The sequence below is a fragment of the Ascaphus truei genome, chromosome 3, assembly GCF_040206685.1.
Source record: "Ascaphus truei isolate aAscTru1 chromosome 3, aAscTru1.hap1, whole genome shotgun sequence".
NCBI classification, from domain to species: domain Eukaryota; kingdom Metazoa; phylum Chordata; class Amphibia; order Anura; family Ascaphidae; genus Ascaphus; species Ascaphus truei.
The window spans coordinates 328,609,428-328,628,831 of NC_134485.1; the positions used below are offsets into that span (position 1 = coordinate 328,609,428).

Genomic DNA, 19,404 nt, shown 5'->3' on the forward strand with positions numbered 1-19,404 from the left:
ATGGCAGAAGGGTAGGAGAAGTTGCAGGTTATGCCTTTCCATGAATTCTCGCACCTTATTGAATACCATGTGAATAAATCATTTTGCTTGAACGCTTAATTTGCATACACTGCAGAGAAACCAGATTCGCTGAACACCAGAAAAAGCCTAGTGTCACCAATTTACACGATCGTGATAAAGATGCAATCCTTCCAAAAAGTTTGAGAAAGACAGTGATGGATAGAACTTCAGCAACTTCAACCTCTTCTTGCTCCCCTTCCTCTGAAAAACTGACAAACTCTTACAACTTTATCCTCTGCTCCTCGCTTGATCTATATGCCCCTTCTCGGCTCCTCTAACCCACGAACCTGGCTCAATTCACAAACACGCTTTTTCGCACTTGCTCTCGCTCCTCTGAACGCCTATGGAGGAAATCTCTCACTGATTTTCTGCACTATAAAATTTCTCATTTTCTGTTTTAACTCTGCTCTCTCCAAGGCCAAACACTACTACATTCATCATTCATCATCACTCACAAATCCAATCCACAACGTCTTTCTGTGCATTTGATTCCCTCTTCTGACCTTCTCCTCCCACTTCCCATCCTGCATTTGATTTCTCCTCAAGCATTCGCCAACTAATTTAAAGGCAAGGTGGATGCTATCCACAAGGCGATTCCTTCTGTTCCTTCCCCACTCTGGTTCTACCTAAACCACCTCCTTCCACTCTTGACTCCTTTTCACCAATTACAGAGTTGGAAGTTTCTAAACTGATCTGCTCTTCTCCCTCTATCATATGCCCTCTTGATCCTATCCCCACACACTTCTCAGATCTTACTCCTGTCCAAGTCCCCACATCTTCAATTCCTCACTGACCTCTAGCACTTTCCCCGCTTCCTTTAAGCATGCGATGGTCACACCTATTCTCAAAAACAACAAAGACACTACATGCCTTACTATCGCCCTGTATCCCCTCTTGCCATTTGCCTCCAAATTGCTAGAATGTCTTGTGTTCTCCCGTATGATCAACTTTCTTAATTCCCATGTCCTACTGGACCTTTTACAACTAGGCTTTTGTACAGCTCACTCAACAGAGACTGGGATTTAGCTTCATGTAGATCATTGGCTAATTTAGTGAGCACAAAGTCACTTTTCCCTACTAATCCTGCTCGATCTCTCTGCTGCTTTTGATACTGTTGATTACTCATATTGTAAAATCTCTTGGTATCCGTAACAAAGCTCTATCCTGGTCTCATCTTACCTCTCTCATCGCACATATTCTGTCTCTGTTGCCAACATGTCCTCGTCTCCTGTTGATCTGTCTGTTGGTGTATCTCAAGGCGCTGTTCTGGGACCTCTCCTTTTCTCTCTACACACTATCACTTGGTGGCCTTGTCTATTCTTTTGGCTTTAGGTATCATCTCTGTGTAGATGATACACAGATATATCTATCCACCCCTACCCTTACTCTTGCAATCCAGCCCCAAGTCTTGGATTGTCGCCTGGCTATATCCTCGTGGATGGCCTTAAATTTGATATATCAAACAGAGCTCCTCGTATTTCCCCCTAAATCTGGCCTAAAACCCACCTTTTCCATCCAGTAAACCATACTACCATCTATCCTGTCACCAAAGCATGTTGCCTATGAGTGGCATTTGACTCTAAACTTTCCCCCTCCATACACATTCACGGCATGGCTAACATTTGTTGCTTCTTCCTCTGTAATATTGCCAAGATCCACCATTTCCTATCAATCTATTGCTAAAAGTCTAAAGCAGGCCTGCATAACATACGACCCGCCTGGCCTCTCTGTGCGGCCCGCGATGACTCCGGCCGGGCGCCACTTAATTAATTAATTAAATAAAAAAAAAAGTTTAAAAAAATGGCGGCGATTCATCCTCCCCCCCTCCTCCCCTCCACCCCCTCCTCCACCACCCCTCCTCCTCCTCGCCCCCGGGTTTGCGTGGGGGCAGCAGCAGCATGAGGCAGCCGTGAGTATTATTTTTTTCAATAGCAGGATGCCGGGGGGCGGGGCTTAGTACCGGGGAGAGAGGATGTGCTGATCTAAGAGGTGTGTGTGTATAAAACGGGCTGGTGGGGGGTGGTTGGGTGTGTATAAAATGGGCTGGTGGGGGGTGGGGGTGGGTGTGAAAAATGGGCTGGTGGGGGGGGGGGGGGGGGGGTGTGAAAAACGAGCTTGTGGGGGGGGTGGGTGTGAAAAACGGACTGGTGGGGGGGTGGGTGTGAATAACGGGCTGGTGGGGAGGTGGGTGTGAATAACGGGCTGGTGGGGGGGTGGGTGTGAAAAACGGGCTGGTGGGGGGTGGGTGTGAAAAACGGGCTGGTGCAGAGGTGGGGGGTAGGCTGCTGACATGTGAGGGGGGGTGGGCTGCTGACATGTGAGGGGGGGTGGGCTGCTGACATGTGAGGGGGGGTGGGCTGCTGACATGTGAGGGGGGGTGGGCTGCTGACATGTGAGGGGGGGTGGGCTGCTGACATGTGAGGGGGGGTGGGCTGCTGACATGTGAGGGGGGTGGGCTGCTGACATGTGAGGGGGGGGTGGGCTGCTGACATGTGAGGGGGGGTGGGCTGCTGACATGTGAGGGGGGTTGGGCTGCTGACATGTGAGGGGGGGGTGGGCTGCTAACATGTGAGGGGGGGTGGGCTGCTGACATGTGAGGGGGGGTGGGCTGCTGACATGTGAGGTGCAGGGGGGGAAGTGATGTGAGGTGCAGGGGGGGAGAGAGTGATGTGAGTTGCAGGGGGAGGGTATGATGTGAGTTGCAGGGGGGGGAGAGTGTCATATTGAGGGGAGGGGGGAAAGAGTGTCATATTGAGAGGAGGGGGAGAGTAATTTAGGGGAGGGGGAGAGAGTGTTATATTGAGAGAAGAGAGACATGGGGGGATGCTGACTTGTGGGGGGGGTTGCTGACATGGGATGCTGACTTGGGGGGGGGGGGCTGCTGACATGGAATGGGCTGGGGGGACGTGGAGGGGGTATTATGTGTTTGATGTGGAGGGGGGTATTGTGTGGGTGAGGGGGAGAGATGGGGGTATGAGAGATAGATGGGGAGTATCGTAAAGGTTGATAGTGAGGGGTTCTGGGGGAGATATGAGGATGAAGATGATGATGAGAGGTGCTGGAGGAGAGATGATGATGATGAACCCCGTGCGGCCCAATTTTTTTTTCCTTGGAGCAGTTCGGCCCTTCCCACTTAACGAGTTGGGCAGGCCTGGTCTAATGCATGCCCTTATACTCTCCTGTCTGGATTATTGTAACATACTGCTAACAGACCTCCCTGCCTCACAACTTTCTCCCCTGCAATCAATCCAAAATTTGGCTGCTAGAATATTTCACTTTCTCCCAAAACAGTATTCGCTCATCTCCTCAAATTCTTCTCCTGGTTTCCCAGGACATTTTGGATCACCTACAAAATTCTCCTCCTTGCTTATAAGGCTCTCCACTCACTTGCTCCTTCCTACATATCAGCTTTGATCTCTCGCTATGCCCCTGCTCGTCTTCTGCGCGTTACCCATAAATGTCTCCTTTCTTTCACCTTAAACCCTTTCACCACGCTGCACCTTATCTGTGGAACTCACTCGGCATATGCCAAGCGCCTTCTCTCCCCACCTTCAAGACAAACCTGAAAACCAACCTCAAATGAAGCATCGCAATAGCCTGGACTCATGGCTATTGTCCCACAGGCACGCTTACCATCCATTGTGGTCAAGCACAGCCATCTACTGCACTTATTCCCCCACCTGCTGTCTCTGAAAGTTTCACAACACACCACTTATTGCATTACAATTCACTTTACTGTATTATCTTTGTAAAGTGCAGAGTACACTGCGAACGCTATATAAAGATATACGTTTGTATTTTCTCTGATTATAAATAAAAGAAAAAAATTAATCAAAACTATTATTTCCTATAGGTGCAGCCATCTTGTATTACAAGCAGATCTCTCTGCAGTGCTACATCAAAAAGAACCAAAGTTCGAAGTTAAAAAAATAAATAAAAATGGACTTTAACCCTTTGAGTGGCCCTTTATGTAGCCACCACGTCATGAGGTCTGGCACTCCAGGGCCCTTTGACTTTGTGGCCACGTCATGAGATTTGCTAGTTGATTAGGGGAGAGCTCGTTCTGCGCTCCTATCGAGGGCTTAAGACGACTCTTCCGTTTTGTCACCAGTGACGCTGCGATCACGGACAGTCACAGAGGTGGGGGCACACTGATGCCGCCGGAGAGGCTGGGGCACAATGGTGCCGCCGGCGAGGCGGGGGCACAATGGTGCCGCCGGCGAGGCGGGGGCACAATGGTGCCACCGGAGAGGTGGGGGCACACCGGCGCCGCAGCCCCTTTTGCACATAGAGGTTTGCGCCAATTGGCAAAGTGCACAGACAACTTAAATCACATACTGAAGCTGGGCAACTAAACCTGAGGACCAGTTTTACCAACCTGATGAATGGGTGAAAAGGCTCAGAGAGCTGCACTTTCTTTATTGTGTCTTCACCTCCCTAGAAATGAGGAAAAAAATGATATGTATACTTCAGGAAAGTGTCAAGCACAAAAAAACAATTAATTTACACTGCTGGCATCAGTCTGAGAGTTTAGGTAACGCCCTACTAGTGTCACTTTGTCACATGGTCCTGTTTATTAACAAGACCTCATAGTAACTTAACTGCTCAATTACCTTTTCCACAACAGGGATAATGTAATGGTTTTTCTGTCCCTTTAGAAACGCTGAAGTACATTTACAGAACTATAGTGCTGAGCTCTGCAGCCACACGCTGTACAACAAGAAGTCACACAGACAGATATGTACCTTCACTACACTGAGGTAGTCAGCCACAGCAGATCGTGCAGCTTGTGACAGCTTCCTCGCCGATTCATCACACACCCAGCAATGTACACCTCTTCTGCCCGAATAAACCCACAGCCGGTGTTCAAAGCCAAAGTCCTCTAATGAATAAATGTGAAAAATCAAATGCAATTTTTTTGAACAAATCAATCAAGCCCCGTGGGGCCCATTCTTTCCCCAAGTAGAGGGATGAGGAACTCTCAGTGTAGAACCACTGCTGAGCCCTGTTACAGAAGAAATGTAAGGTCTCTGCCCACTTCCTGATGGCACGTCAACCGATGCCGCCCTCAATCACTGGCAGCTTTCTGTCAGCAGCCTTGTATCAAGACTTGATTCAAGAATTATCGAGTTGCACAGGTGGCCACTTTAAAGTTTATTTGCCAAGATATCTTCTGCTGCAGGAGAGCCCTTCGGTATATAGTTTGCATGTCCCATTGGACATTGTTGCATCTTGTGACACGGGGGGGGGGGGGGGGGGGGCATCTTGGTCTTGGATTTAAAAAAGAAATGTTTTTATTGTGTTACAAAAGAATAAATATCTTGACAATCAGAAATGTATTTAATGTGCCTTGAGCTCCTGAGGAGCCCCAGGTCCAGGCTGCTGCTTTAAAAAAAAATAATGGTGTAGATTTCCTTCAAACATGACAACATGTTGCAAAGTTTCAGTCTTGGACCTATAATCAGGCAGTGTGCTTCTCATTAAGTTACAAAATCAGAACATACTATTTTCAAGTCACGCCAGTTAACAGGACAAATCTAAGGCCTCGTTCAGGGTGCCAGAGGCAGGAGTTGGAGGGCGGGCGGTAGTCTGCTGGGCGATGTGTGTACATCCTCCTCAGCAGACTTTTTCAGGCGTTGAGGAAGTGGGGAGGGGGCGGAGAGGAGGCGGAGAGGAGGCGGGGCTACAGACAGCAGCTTAAGGATCCAAGTTGCTGTCTTGAAATCATTCTCAAGAATGATTTCATTGGCTGCCGAGGTCCCAGTGACGCTGCTGCAGCTTCAAAAAACGACTTGGGTTGTTTATTGAAACTGTAGCCAGCGTCAACTCCGTACTTCGGAGACGGGGCAGCTGCTACCCTGACAACCAGTATTCAATTTGAATACATTGTGTCCCACGGCTGCTCGCACGGCAGCACGCCCTCCCTCCGAAGCCAGCACCCTGAACGAGGCCTAAAGGATTCATGTTTTGAAACCTACAGGTATCATTCATCAGAGAATTTCAGTGCAAGGTCGTGATGCGTTTATCAGGACACAGGCACACGTTTTGGGCCGAAATTAGTCCGAATGGCCACTTCAGAGTATATAGAATGCGTATACACACTACTTATTTTTTACATAACTATATAATTACACACATCCCATATGTGGTGCTTACACATTTTCACCAATACCAATTCCCAGTCATCAATATTAGAGTCTGCAAAAGTCAAAATTAAATAGGTAAACGATATAACAGCTGCAGTGGCATAAAAACTTCCACAACATACCCTCTAATGCTCTGTCCAGGATACGAATGGCAATGGTCATCAGGGTCCAGCATTTTGTGCATATATCTGCAGACCTGGAAACAGGGCACAGAGAAAAGGCTTTCAGCTGTATGCTCAAACTTCTTCTACAGCATAAGACAAACACCAACCATGAATGTCATGATATCATAAGATTAAATCTGTTAATCAATCTGGTGCGGCTTCAGGGGTTAATGTAGGTACTTTTCGATTTAAAAAATATTGGGTTTATGACAGGTCAAGATGCTTCCTGGGTCTGTCCAGAGCTTAAAAGAGGACTTAATTGTTGGTTTATCACTTATGGCCCACTAAAAGTACAAGATGTATTGTATCGAGCATCGAGATAAGGGCAGTTGTTTTGCCAGAGATGGGATTAAAATATGGCTCTCTTGACAACTTTATAAACAGGATCCTTTAAGAGCTACTCTCAAAGTCATTAGCTGGAGGGTTCTGCAAGGTTCAGGGGGCGTGGCCGAGTACTAAACCAAGTGAATATTAAAAATGAAAATATCATGCGACATCTACTCTGCATAAAAACAGGTCAATATTTGTAATTGTGGCAAAAAGAGAAATCAAACCGTACCACACTCTACATGGGTAAGAGGCGCCATGGACAGATAGATATCTGTCACTTAAATTTAGGAGCAAGACACTCAAAATTAGTCTTGTTACATCCATCATAATCGCCTGAATCTGTTGATATCGCTCACGTCTGTCTAAGTATTAGAGAAATGAAGTTATGAGTGCGTTTATATATTGAGGCAAAACTTTCTAAAAAGGTCAAGAGTTTCTGAAGTGAAACTTCTTTGCAGGCGCCCACTGGGTTTTCATGGGGAAAAAAACTTGCGTTGTAACTAAAAACTGTAACACGAGTGATGTCATGGTACTAATAGGCGCGTGGGGTCGTGTTCACACATGCGCAAAAAAACACTATGCTGGGTCTCGCTGCACATGTGCAGTGGTGACCAGACTCTGGCGCACATGTGCAGTGGCGACGGGTTCGGAGCTTGGGAGACAGAGGCCCCCAGAGGCGCGCGCACGCGCACACACACACGCAGAGACACTTATATAGTTATACTAAGTGCAAACAGCTAAAACAGAGGTGTGTGCTGAGCACGCGCGTACTAAGTCAAACTTCTTTGTGTTTTGTCACTGACGTGTTTTGAATTTTAATTAAAAATATCACCATCACAAATCTGTGACCAAAGACAAACAAGTTTCACTTAAAATGTGCGTTCTCAGCACACACAACTTTTCCCCCATCCGTAAAACAGTCAACCTAGATGCTGATTTATGACAGGGGTGGGTTTATGTTGTAACAATAGGAAAATAATGGTATATAGGGCTTGCCCTGGAGTTATAAAATCAGAATTCAGCAGGTGTGTTTTGGAGCAAACACATGAATTTTCACATTTCTACGCCAGTGACTTCTGGGGGAATATCCGACTTATTGTACGGTCTAGGAATTTCTGTTTTATCCTGTTATTTTAAGAGACTGTTCTGCATTCACTGTAATAGTATGTTCTTGCAATCATCTTTTTCTGTAATCTGAAGCTATATATATAAAACAATAGTTTAATAAGTAATGCTTTGGGGCTCTGAATGAACTGTTGCACGCTTGAGAGTATTTACATTTTCGGACACATTCTGCTAAAACAGATGTGTATGTGAAGTGCAGTAATTTCTATAATAAACAGGGACCCAAGACCATGGCAGATATATGAATTTACATAATTTCTTGGGTGGTAGACACGAATACATATGATTGCAATTGAGTAAGGGGTAAATATTAACTCATGGAAAGTACCTTGCGCAGGAGAAAGGCGAGTAACCGTGTGTATTAACCCTGCTTGCATATCTAAGACACATGCTCACTTGTGTGCTGTTCGTAACAGATGATATATGGGAATGAATTGAGGGGAGATATTGTTCATTTGAGGGACCTTAACGAAGGTGAAAAGTGGGCCAGCTTTAGAGCTGTGTATTAACCCTTGTCCCATGCTCACAGTTGTGCCGTACGCAACAATACACATTTGACACACAGCTCTGTTTCTCAGTGCAGGCGCCTGCAGATCAAAGTTTGAATACCACGTGCAATATAAACAGGAAAAGTAAAATATGGAATGAGCTCAGTATATTAAAGTTGCAGGTCCTGAGATATACAGGAAGGGAAAAAATAAGGGTATGATACCTGGACCCCATAATGTATCTATTATAATTTGATGATCTTCAGCTTTAATAAGAATTTGAGATGTCACAAACCAGCACATTTCCTCTTATTTTCATACTATATTTATAAAATCGGAATATTTTACTTGGACGTTAAATGTGCTGTAAAGGAGGAATACTTTTACATTTTCATGAAAAATGTAGCTGCCAATAAATCCATCAGTACTATATAAAAAAATCATTTTTTATACTGTATTTCTATATGAGCTACGAGGCACACACCACCAGAGGGTGCTCTCTATTCCATGTATTTCGTCTTCAGCTGCAATTGGTTGCACTTCTGGTTTATTATGGAATGGCAATGCATCTCTCCTGTTTGTAAACGTTTATGGATAATATAAAACACCAATCCGCTGCAACAATTTATTTAAATGAAACCTTTAAACTTCCCAATGTTTAAAGAGGCAATCCAAGCTGGTGGATTTTTTTTTGATATAGCATTGATGCAGGGGGTCTCAGCTGAAGACCATTAATTTCAGCTCCGGGGACTCCCTGTCTACCTCCGAATTAGGTGCCGGTAGCTCTGCTCGGCTGCCCACAATAAGTCCAAATAATATGCTTTCTTTAATGGCCGTCTTATACAAGACCTCAGTAATCACAGTGGAGGCATAAAGCATACACATTGCCATGACCAGTGTTCGACAAACCTATACATTTGCTCGCCCCGGGCGAGTGGATTTAACCTCCGGGCGAGTAAATATTGGCCCAAGCAGCACGTTTGGTACTAGGTGGCGAGTAGATTTTTTGGTGATTTGTCAACCACTGGCCATGACAACAGGCCACCATGCATAGCGTCGCTATGAAAACGGGATGCCCGGTGGTGCCGTATTGTCATGACAATGTGACGCCGCATAGCGTTGTGATGTCACGTGGCGTTCCGTTCTCATGGCACCATTTGCCGACAGGACGGGAGGAGATGCCGCAGGAAAGAGTTCCCGCACATGTCCCTGCACCGAGCCCCGTGAACATCCCAACCGGCCCATGTTCTATAGGATCATACTGAAACATACTGAACATACTGTGATCAACAAGAAATATTTTGCTTGTAGATAAGGAATCAAGAGCGCAGCTAAATTACCCTTCACACTGGGCAACTGTGTGTAAAAAAAACAAAAAAACGATATTTGTTTTTACCTGCAGCACCTCCGGACATCATCATAATCGGTCATGTCTATATCAAATACCAACTCCTTCTCCTGTGCTTGGAAAGCTCCTGACTTCACTGTGTTGTGCAGACTTGGCTGTAGGTGGGAGGCACAGGTTACTTATATATGTTGGAGAAATAGACTCCCTGCCCTCATATCCCTGCCACACATCCCAGAGAAAGCTGTGCCATGATTCCCTGAAGTCAAAAGGAGGCCTGTCCCACTGCTTATCCACTACATGCAGGCAGGAGAGGACATTAGGGCCATTCTGTGGGAGACTTTGCATGCGGCCACAGGATGTTCAGGGCAATATAATACACCTTTTAAATTAGCAGACACTTCTACAAAATGTATTTTGTTTAAAGTTTCATTTTACTTAATGCAGCTATATGGTTTCGATTTAGATTTTTTTTCTTTTACAGGATTGAAGAAGGGGGATCTTCGGGGCGGAACTGTGTTAATTTCAGCTCCGGGGACCCCCCGCTTCCAGAGATACTTACCTCAGTAGGGGGTGCCGGTATCTATGCAGTCAGAAGCTGTGTGGCCAACATGATGGCGGTGTTTAAATGTCCCGAGGACCAACAGGAAGCTGCGACATCAACCGTTGCAGCTTCCTATTGGCTCGCGTGAACGGGACATTTTAACTGAAGAGTCATTCAAACGTCTCTCAAAACACATCCCCCAACACACGTGGGAAGAGAACGTCTAATTGTATGAGGATTTAAAAAATTGTTTCAATCACCTATATTACGCTTGCCACTTGCATTAGTTCATTTTGGTCTTAGTAAGGATTGTCTCTTTAAAAAGGAAAATAAAACAAACCGCAGTGTTCCATGGCGCAGAATATTAACAAACGGGTATCTGGCCATCTGAGACCCAGCAGGAATAGATTTTTTTTTTTTTTAACCAAAGAAAGGCCAGACTGCCATGGCGATGAATGTCTTAATTTGTGCTAATTTAAATGTACCTAAAATAATAAGATTCATAACCATGGCAGTCTGACCCTTTCTTTGGATAAAAAAGAAATACATCTATTCCTGCTGGGTCTCAGGTGGCCTGAATCCCTCGTTAATATTCTGCGCCAGGCAATTTAAAAGTTTGGGACGCATCCAGAATGGTGCAATACATCACAGCACACTTATCCTTGGCTGGCTACATAGCCCAGTAATTCTGTGTGCGTCAAAAACCTAAAATGCAGTTTAGAAGGTCATATTGGACAAAAGTATTCAAAATCATGTAGATGGGGGACTGTGCTTTTAAACAGAATGGTAGAAATGATGACAGCAATGTAAAGCTACGCTGGAGAAGGAGCTGCTGGAACTTACCTTGAGCAGGGCAAGTGATTTTCAGCAGTCTCAGGTAGGCTGCGATTAGTGGCTGGGAGCGCATGACGTCATGCGCAACGTGCACTGATGTCCGAAGAGATGGGGAGGCATGGCCGTAACAGCACGTGCGCGATTCGCCCTCATTGGCCGAAATGCGCACGTGACCCGGCCGTCGTGCGGCAAAGACAAAAGTGTTTGTCTTCTCGAGAGTCAATCGCGCGGTCTCATAGAGAAGGGGTTTGTTGTTTGTGCCGCGCGTGCCGTCCCTGCCACTATAATCACGGCCTTAGAAGCCGAAGCAGAGTGTAGAGGGAGAGGGGGGTTGGCCCGGTATTAAAGGGGTTGCACCCCATATGGCCACTCCCTGACCTCACCAGGGAGGCAAGGGGTTAACTGGACTGCGGTCCAGGAATGTGGTTTACGCCTTGTCATGTCATGAAAAAATGTATGTTCCCTTGTTCCCATGTTTCATTATAATCCTGTATTTTAATGTTTTAAAGTGCATTTCTGTATCTCCAGTTCTGGAGGTCGCAGAGAGTTGATATTTGGCCAATGTGTGGAGTCACTGTAGGCATTAAGAACTGGCAAATTTTGACCCACTGAGCCCACCAGAATGGAACTTATTAATATGTGTAGATATTAAAGTATATATGTATGGTATTTTGGATCTGCTCTGAAAATGCAGACCATCTGCTATACTAATAGGTCATGAAGGGCAGCCGGCTGATTGAGCCTAAGCACTGTGATCAAAAGTTAACTGCCCGGATTGTTTACACCAAGTACTAATCAACAGACCAGTACTAATCAACAGACTGCCACTCTAATTGTTACCCGAGGGTGGAGAATCATCAAACTGGAGTGGTTTGTAAGTGTTATGTCTACATCTACAAACAATGCAGATACTTCATTTGGTAAACTGGTCGCCGCCCCTGATTTAATTATGGAGCTACCCATAGAGTCCCAGTACACGTGGGCTAATTAGCTAGGGGGCATGGGTTAATCTGTGTCTCCACGTTAGGGATTGGATACAGATAATTATTCACCAATAGTCTGTATTCAATGTTAAGAATAGGGTTACACAGGTATATAAACTGTGTCAACCCTACAGTTTTTAGTTGTGCTTCTGATTCCACCGGGAATGTCACCAGATTGCTGGAGAATTGCTAGCTGATACTTCTCCATCCCCCAACCCTAAGTAAGTGTTACCTTCTTGTCTGTTAATTGTACTATATTGCTGTGTTCACCTTATTTAAGGAATAAATATATTTTATTATATCTAAGCCTCGTTCAGTTCAATCCAGATATTTGCTGTTCATTATATCTTGTCATAAGCTACCGTGACACAGAGCTACATCTAATGCTGAACAAAGCCAATCTTAATCAACCCTATCATCGCTTCACTCCATAGTCCTGCCACTGACAGGCTGCACCATCCAGAAGACACTAACCTTCTGTGAATACACCGCTCCAATATCTATTTTGTAAGGGTTCATTTTCTGCATCTCCTTCTCAAGCTCACTCTGGTTGTTGAAGGCCTGGTAACGCACGTATATGTCATCTTTCAATGTGAAGCAAAACTCTCGGTGCTGAAAGTAATTTTTTACAACTGGAGACACAAAGAACAGTGGTTATATTGTATTCTCCTCAATATACTGTAATACTCAAAATTGCTATTCGTAATATCCTGAACCCTTTCTGCGCACAACACCTTTCACACATACTATATGTCCACCCCATATTTTACTGCCATCAGTTATTAAATACACCCCCCCCCCTATTGAACATGTTACTATAATAGTGGTTTTCATCCACCTACCACATTTGACTTCCCTAGGTGTGTAATGTCCACTACGCCCCCTCCTGTCAATAACAACATTGCAGTTATTCATCAAACTGTGATAGCGCTGATCAAGGCTCCATCACATGGAAAATCGATTTCACTTCAATGAGTTTCCTTGCGATAGTGCCCCAACCAGCGTCATTGCAGTTTTAATGTAAAAAATAAAAAATCACCAGTGTGTATTCAGCGCATGTGTGAAGAGATAGGGGATGATAAAATCCACCCAGGGACCCTTCAATCTGTCACTACACCCAGATAAAAAGCAGCATTTCACAATGCAGTCACTTAAAAAATGGGATAACAACTTTCTCAGATGTTAACATTCAGCCATCCCCACCAAAAGGAGTACGATTCACCCATTCTCAGACTTTACCTACCACAGGTTGTACGCTTATACGCAACACCAAATATACATAGCCCTTTAAATTAAAAACAATATGAAATCCAGGGAATTACAAATAGTAACTATTAGAAGGGCGCAAGGTGGTAATTATTACACTTGATGTGGTGACAGACTAGGAGGGAGAAGTGGTTATCTTTACCTAATATCTCCATGGCTGTAATATATCTCCCCAATGCCAGCAAACTATTGCTAATGTAATATTCTGTTGTATAACTAAGTGTGTGAAATATATATATATAAAAAAATAATATATATATATATATACACACACACACACACACACACACACACACACACACACACACACACACACACACACACACACACACACACACACACACACACACACACACACACACAACTGTGCAATGCGCAGCAGGCCTCTCTGGCACCGAAGGGGTTATTTACAATTAACATATCTAACCCACATCCCCATCCCCATCTCACCGCCCCCGTAGTTCAGCCAGCGGTAATAGTGGTAAAAGGGGAAGAGCCTCCGGTAATACAGAGGCAGGAGGTCCGGCAAGCTGGCGGAATCATAGTCAGACATCTCCACGGTACAGCAGCACGGTCCCCTCCTCCTGTGTCTGACAGCAGCAACACGAACTGCGCGGGAAAAGCGCGTCCCTCCCCGTACGTCATTACGCTATACCTCGGCCGCGGAGGCTGCTGGGACTTGTAGTTGGCTTCTGATTTTTTGTGTGTGCAGATTTTGAAAGCTTTGCATGATTTTTAAAGAAGTGGCACTATGTCTGGAATTTACACCCCCTGACCTATATAAAGAAGAGCTGTAATCCTCAGGTTTCTGACTGTCCAGCTGCACAAAAGAATTTACTGAGGAAGTGATAGTACTTTTATCCACAGGCCAAACACATATGTGTTTTCTAGTGTTGGACAGGACGCCACACTGTGGTGTTGTGATTACAGGGAAGGGAGTTCATCTTTTCTTACTGCCACTGTTCCTGTGCACTGAGTTTGCAGGTAACCCTTTGTAAACAATGATGGGGAACCCGAACTTTTAGCCTGTGAAACATTTTACTATGAAATGTAACTGTTTTGTTGGTGGAAAAAGGTTAATGCTGTTTGTTTTGTAAAGCCATATTCAGGATGTAAAGAGTCTTTGTTAATTTCTTCCATTTAAATATAGGATTGTGTTTTTTGAAATTGATAAAGTATATTCAGATACATATCGCTAGCCTGTTAAAACAACACATTTTGACAGACACTACCTTCACGGTTCACCCCCTCAGACCCTCACTGTTCTCACTACCCCCACTGTTCTCACTAACCTCAGACCCTCACTGTTCTCACTACCCCCACTGTTCTCACTAACCTCAGACCTTCACTGTTCTCACTACCCTCACTGTTCTCACTACCATCACTGTTCACCCCCTCAGGCCCTCACTGTTCCCACTAGCTTCACGGTTCACCCCCTCACTGTTCTCACTACCCTCACTGTTCTCAATACCCTCACTGTTCTCAATACCCTCACTGTTCTCAATACCCTCACTGTTCTCACTACCCTCACTGTTCTCACTACCCTCACTGTTCTCACTACCCTCACTGTTCTCACTACCCTCACTGTTCTCACTACCCTCACTGTTCTCACTACCCTCACTGTTCTCATTACCCTCACTGTTCTCACTACCCTCACTGTTCTCACTACCCTCACTGTTCTCACTTCCCTCACTGTTCTCACTTCCCTCACTGTTCTCACTACCCTCACTGTTCTCACTACCCTCACTGTTCTCACTACCCTCACTGTTCTCACTACCCTCACTGTTCTCACTACCCTCACTGTTCTCACTACCCTCACTGTTCTCACTACCCTCACTGTTCTCACTACCCTCACTGTTCTCACTACCCTCACTGTTCTCACTACCCTCACTGTTCTCACTACTCTCACTACCCTCACTGTTCTCACTACCCTCACTGTTCTCACTACCCTCACTGTTCTCACTACCCTCACTGTTCTCACTTCCCTCACTGTTCTCACTGTTCTCACTTCCCTCACTGTTCTCACTTCCCTCACTGTTCTCACTACCCTCACTGTTCTCACTACCCTCACTGTTCTCACTTCCCTCACTGTTCTCACTTCCCTCACTGTTCTCACTTCCCTCACTGTTCTCACTACCCTCACTGTTCTCACTACCCTCACTGTTCTCACTACCCTCACTGTTCTCACTTCCCTCACTGTTCTCACTTCCCTCACTGTTCTCACTTCCCTCACTGTTCTCACTTCCCTCACTGTTCTCACTACCCTCACTGTTCTCACTACCCTCACTGTTCTCACTACCCTCACTGTTCACCCACTCAGACCTTCACTGTTCCCACTAGCTTCACGGTTCACCCCCTCACTGTTCCCACTACCTTCACGGTTCACTATCTCCACTGTTGACTGTTTCTACTACTACTACTACTACTTAAGTGAATTCTTAAAAATAACTAGTTTAAATTTGAAAAAAAAAAAAAAAGTTTTTCTTCAATTAAAAGGTAGCACAATGGGATCAAAGATGGCCCCACATATACAAACCTTTTGACAGACTGCTATGAGTAATTGCATATCTTGGCTGATGCAGTCTATGCTCAGTATATTACCTTTTACACAAGTATAGCAGGGTCACCCCTGACTACTATTTTGCCCTTCTCCTGGCAGTAAGCCCTGCTACAGCAGGCCTGCTTGTAGTCATCATGGGGTTTCCCTCCTTCACTGGTTCTGCCCCTGAGTGTCAGGAGGCGGGTACAGCAGGTTTGAGATAGCCCAACCTGGGACAGACCTGGTGACTCTCCTGGATGTACTTAAAGGCAGACACCGCCCTAAAAAAAGGAAGTTGTTCCTTTCATCTGAGGAAAGCAGGTCACACAACTGGGAGCCTGAGATTGGGGCCTTCCCATGCGCTCTTCCCTCTGGGGAGAGTGAGTGTGGACCATACCTCTGCCTCCGGTAGGGTGGTGGGGAAGAGCTAGGACGGCTGTGGGTGCCCTTGGCCTGTAGTGGCAGTCCAGGGACCATCCTCCAGTGAATACTGACAGATTGTATCCGGCAGAAGACTGTTGTGTAACTGTTACTGCAGAGTGTAGTAATAAACCCGTTCCTGTTTGCAATATACCTCCTGCCTGGTGTGTGACCTTACTTGGGGGAGAGGTAATAAGTTCTACAGTGGAAAATCACCTTCAGTTCCTGGAGTCACCAGCAGATGGAGGCGCTGCACTGCTAAGAAGATATGTGGGGTATGAACCCCAGAAGCCTGTTCCTGTGTCCCCACTACCATCGGCGGATGACTCAGCCCTCCTGTTGCCAGCAGGTATATGCAGCATACATCCTGTAATAGTCCATATTTGCGTTTGGGTGGGGGAAACACTTTTACACAAGGTATATATATATATATATACACTGTATGATTTTTGTTTATTTGGCAAGGCTCCAGATCAAAATCTGACTGACTTTATTGATAGACTAAAAGCGTTGGAATCTACCATTAAATTCACACTTGGCCCCTTGCAGACGCACTTACCAGAATGCCCTCCTACTGTCTCTGTACGTTCTTCCTACCAACCAATTAGATTGTATGCTCTTCGGAGCAGGGACTCCTTTTCCTAAATGTTACTGTAGCCCTGGGTCCACTGTGGACTTTCCGTGTGCCTCTTACCTCAGCGCGTGAACGGGTGCGGGAGCGCGCATCTGGGGTGGCCTGTAGCGTGGGCTATGGCAAAGGGGTGGGGGGCCGTGTTGGTCGGGATGGCGAACGGGTCGCCGGAGGCTGCAAAGGCTATTGGAGAGGGCGCCGATGGATGAGCGGCGGCAGCAATTACACGTTGCGCATGCGCAATGGTATAGCACACAAAGCTGGGCCAATGAGAGAAGGCTCTTGGCAGGGACCACAAGTCCCATGAGCCTTAAGAGGGTCCCACCTGACGCCAGGGAGCCAATAGGAGCTAGGAAAGTCCTGCAGGCAGGATAAGGACGTGTGTCACAGGGATCATGCAGGCAGTGTGTAACAGGCAGAGGTAGGGGACAGAGGGTCCATGCAGAGAGGCAAGTAGCCTCTGCACTAGGCCCAAGTAAGGCCCTGAGTCAGTATATAGCTTGTGGCTGCTATAGGGACAGGCCCTGGCATAGGGAACAGAGCCCTTTAGTATCTGAATATAGTTAAGGACACAGTGGACACTGAACTCCCTGAGCAGAGGTCTGGGACCAGGCCTCACCCAAGAGACTAAAGAGACACTATCTGGGTGGGATCACCCCGACGACATTGTGGAGAAGAGTGGATCGGCGGATCCTTTGAAGTTTCATCAGACCGGGTGCTGCCGCGCCCCGGCAGGTAAAGTCAACAAGTGCACCAACAGACCGGTATAAACACAGGCACTGATCACGCCTATAAGGGTGGGTTATTTGGGGACACTGTGGGTCTAGTGACCAAGGGACTAAGCATTATTGTGGACACGGTGTGGGACATGGTGTTGGGTAACATTTCTGGGGAGTAAAGCCCTGCGAGGCGTGGGGCAGTTGTGCACATATATCTTAAACCGTAAGGGAGAGTCACCCTTTGGCATATGCCACTCACTATTACAGTAAAGGTTCTGTTAGTTTTATACTGTGGAAGGAGTCATTATTGCTACGGGAGCTGTGACGTCACCCCGCTACATCACGTGACGGAGCGACATCGTGGCACGCCGTGCAGGTGCATGCAATTGCGGAAGTGTCTGCTGAGCCTCTCCATCGGCTCTGAACTGCCCTGTCACTGCTGCAAACGGAGGATTGTAAGAAAAGAAGAAAAACCCCTAGAAGAGGCATACTGCCGCCTGAGACTTTGTTTCAGTGAGTGCTTGAACCTGCAGTTGAGCCAGACTGCTGCTAAGGAACTCCCCTGAAAGCAGCTTCCAGCTGGACAAAGAGTGTATGAGGGATCCTGTGCCCCACAACCACCACAGAGGCTCCTGCAGATAAAGCTGATTCCCCTGTCTACAATCCTGGAGTGGTAACAAGTGTTATATACACTAAATGCTTATGTATTCCTTATTTGATGTACGCAGATTTTATACCCCAATATTATTGTAATACATTTTTATTACTTGTTTCACTATTTGGCGTTGTGCGCTGTTTTCTTTTTGTTTCTATCACCACAGAGCACTTGACTGGACTGTCATCGTGTGCAGTATGCAAAGAAAGAGTTGCCTAGCCTGGGGTATGTTGCAATTTATCACTGGTTAGAGCTGAAATGGAATGTGGTGTGTACCGAAGAGCGAGTCCCCCTAAAGGCAGTGAGGGTTGCGCAACCGTGAGCACTGTGGGTTCACCAATGATGGCGGCTGTGTGTAATGGTGCCCCGCGTAGCACTGAGAAGTTAAAATGGCGGTTCCCACCGAGTCTGAGGAGCGCACGTGAAGTGTGCTGCAAAAAAGAGTGTGCAAAGATTTGGACGGGTTTGGCGCCAAAGCCCTGCCTGCAGGAGGGAAGTGGCGTGAAAGCAGGAGCCACGCCCCCCTGTGCTGTGACTGGCCATGAGAAGAGTCCACATCACGCAGAGAAGCTGAGTGCCCCTCCTCTAATCTCCACCAGAGGGAGAGGGCACAAAGAGATCCAATTGCCGAGTTCCGATAGAGAGAAAGGAGGAGCCAGATGTGAGTTTCCTCAACTTCAGTTTGGTATAGCTGGCGAGCAAGACAGAGCCCCTTGTCGAGCCCCAATGCTATCCACCATACCGACGGCTAGAAGTATGGCTATGTGCCACGTAACCACCTACCAACTCCCAGGAGGCTTCCTAGTGGTGGAGGTGGGAGGCCGGGAATTTCTCAGGTGTCTGTGCCTGCAATGCAGACTTCCTGAGCCAAGCACCACTGCACGTTGTCCGCAGTGTGGGATCTTCTACTTGTGGCCAGTAGATCCCTTTCCTACTGTCGTGGCTGCTACTGATGTCCCGAAAGCGACTTTGATTGAGGTGGACTACCTTGCTGTAGATGTCAACCCTGACCAATGTACCCTATCTGGCGTCCCAGAGCTGAGTCCCGCAGCGGAGAATGTGCTGCCAGAACTCGAAGAAGAGAAGGTGACTACCCAAGGGAGAGGGGAATCGCTGCTGATGGTGGTGCCGGAACAAGACTGTTACGTGCCCAAT

At 46.4% G+C, this 19,404-nt stretch overlaps 1 protein-coding gene across 1 annotated transcript in view; it reads right to left on the reverse strand.

The window, feature by feature from the left end:
* PRIM1 (DNA primase subunit 1) overlaps positions 1-16,970 on the reverse strand; it is a 30,059-nt gene extending 13,089 nt beyond the window's left edge. Inside the window, exons 1-8 of the mRNA XM_075593163.1 lie at positions 16,939-16,970; positions 14,694-15,589; positions 13,736-13,894; positions 12,494-12,651; positions 9,710-9,816; positions 6,329-6,402; positions 4,806-4,942; positions 4,213-4,497 (exon numbers count right to left, since the gene is read on the reverse strand). Of these exons, the coding sequence (XP_075449278.1) occupies positions 4,213-4,497; positions 4,806-4,942; positions 6,329-6,402; positions 9,710-9,816; positions 12,494-12,651; positions 13,736-13,894; positions 14,694-15,589; positions 16,939-16,970 (1,848 nt within the window). The remainder of the gene's footprint in view (positions 1-4,212; positions 4,498-4,805; positions 4,943-6,328; positions 6,403-9,709; positions 9,817-12,493; positions 12,652-13,735; positions 13,895-14,693; positions 15,590-16,938) is intronic.
* Positions 16,971-19,404: the final 2,434 nt, after the last annotated feature.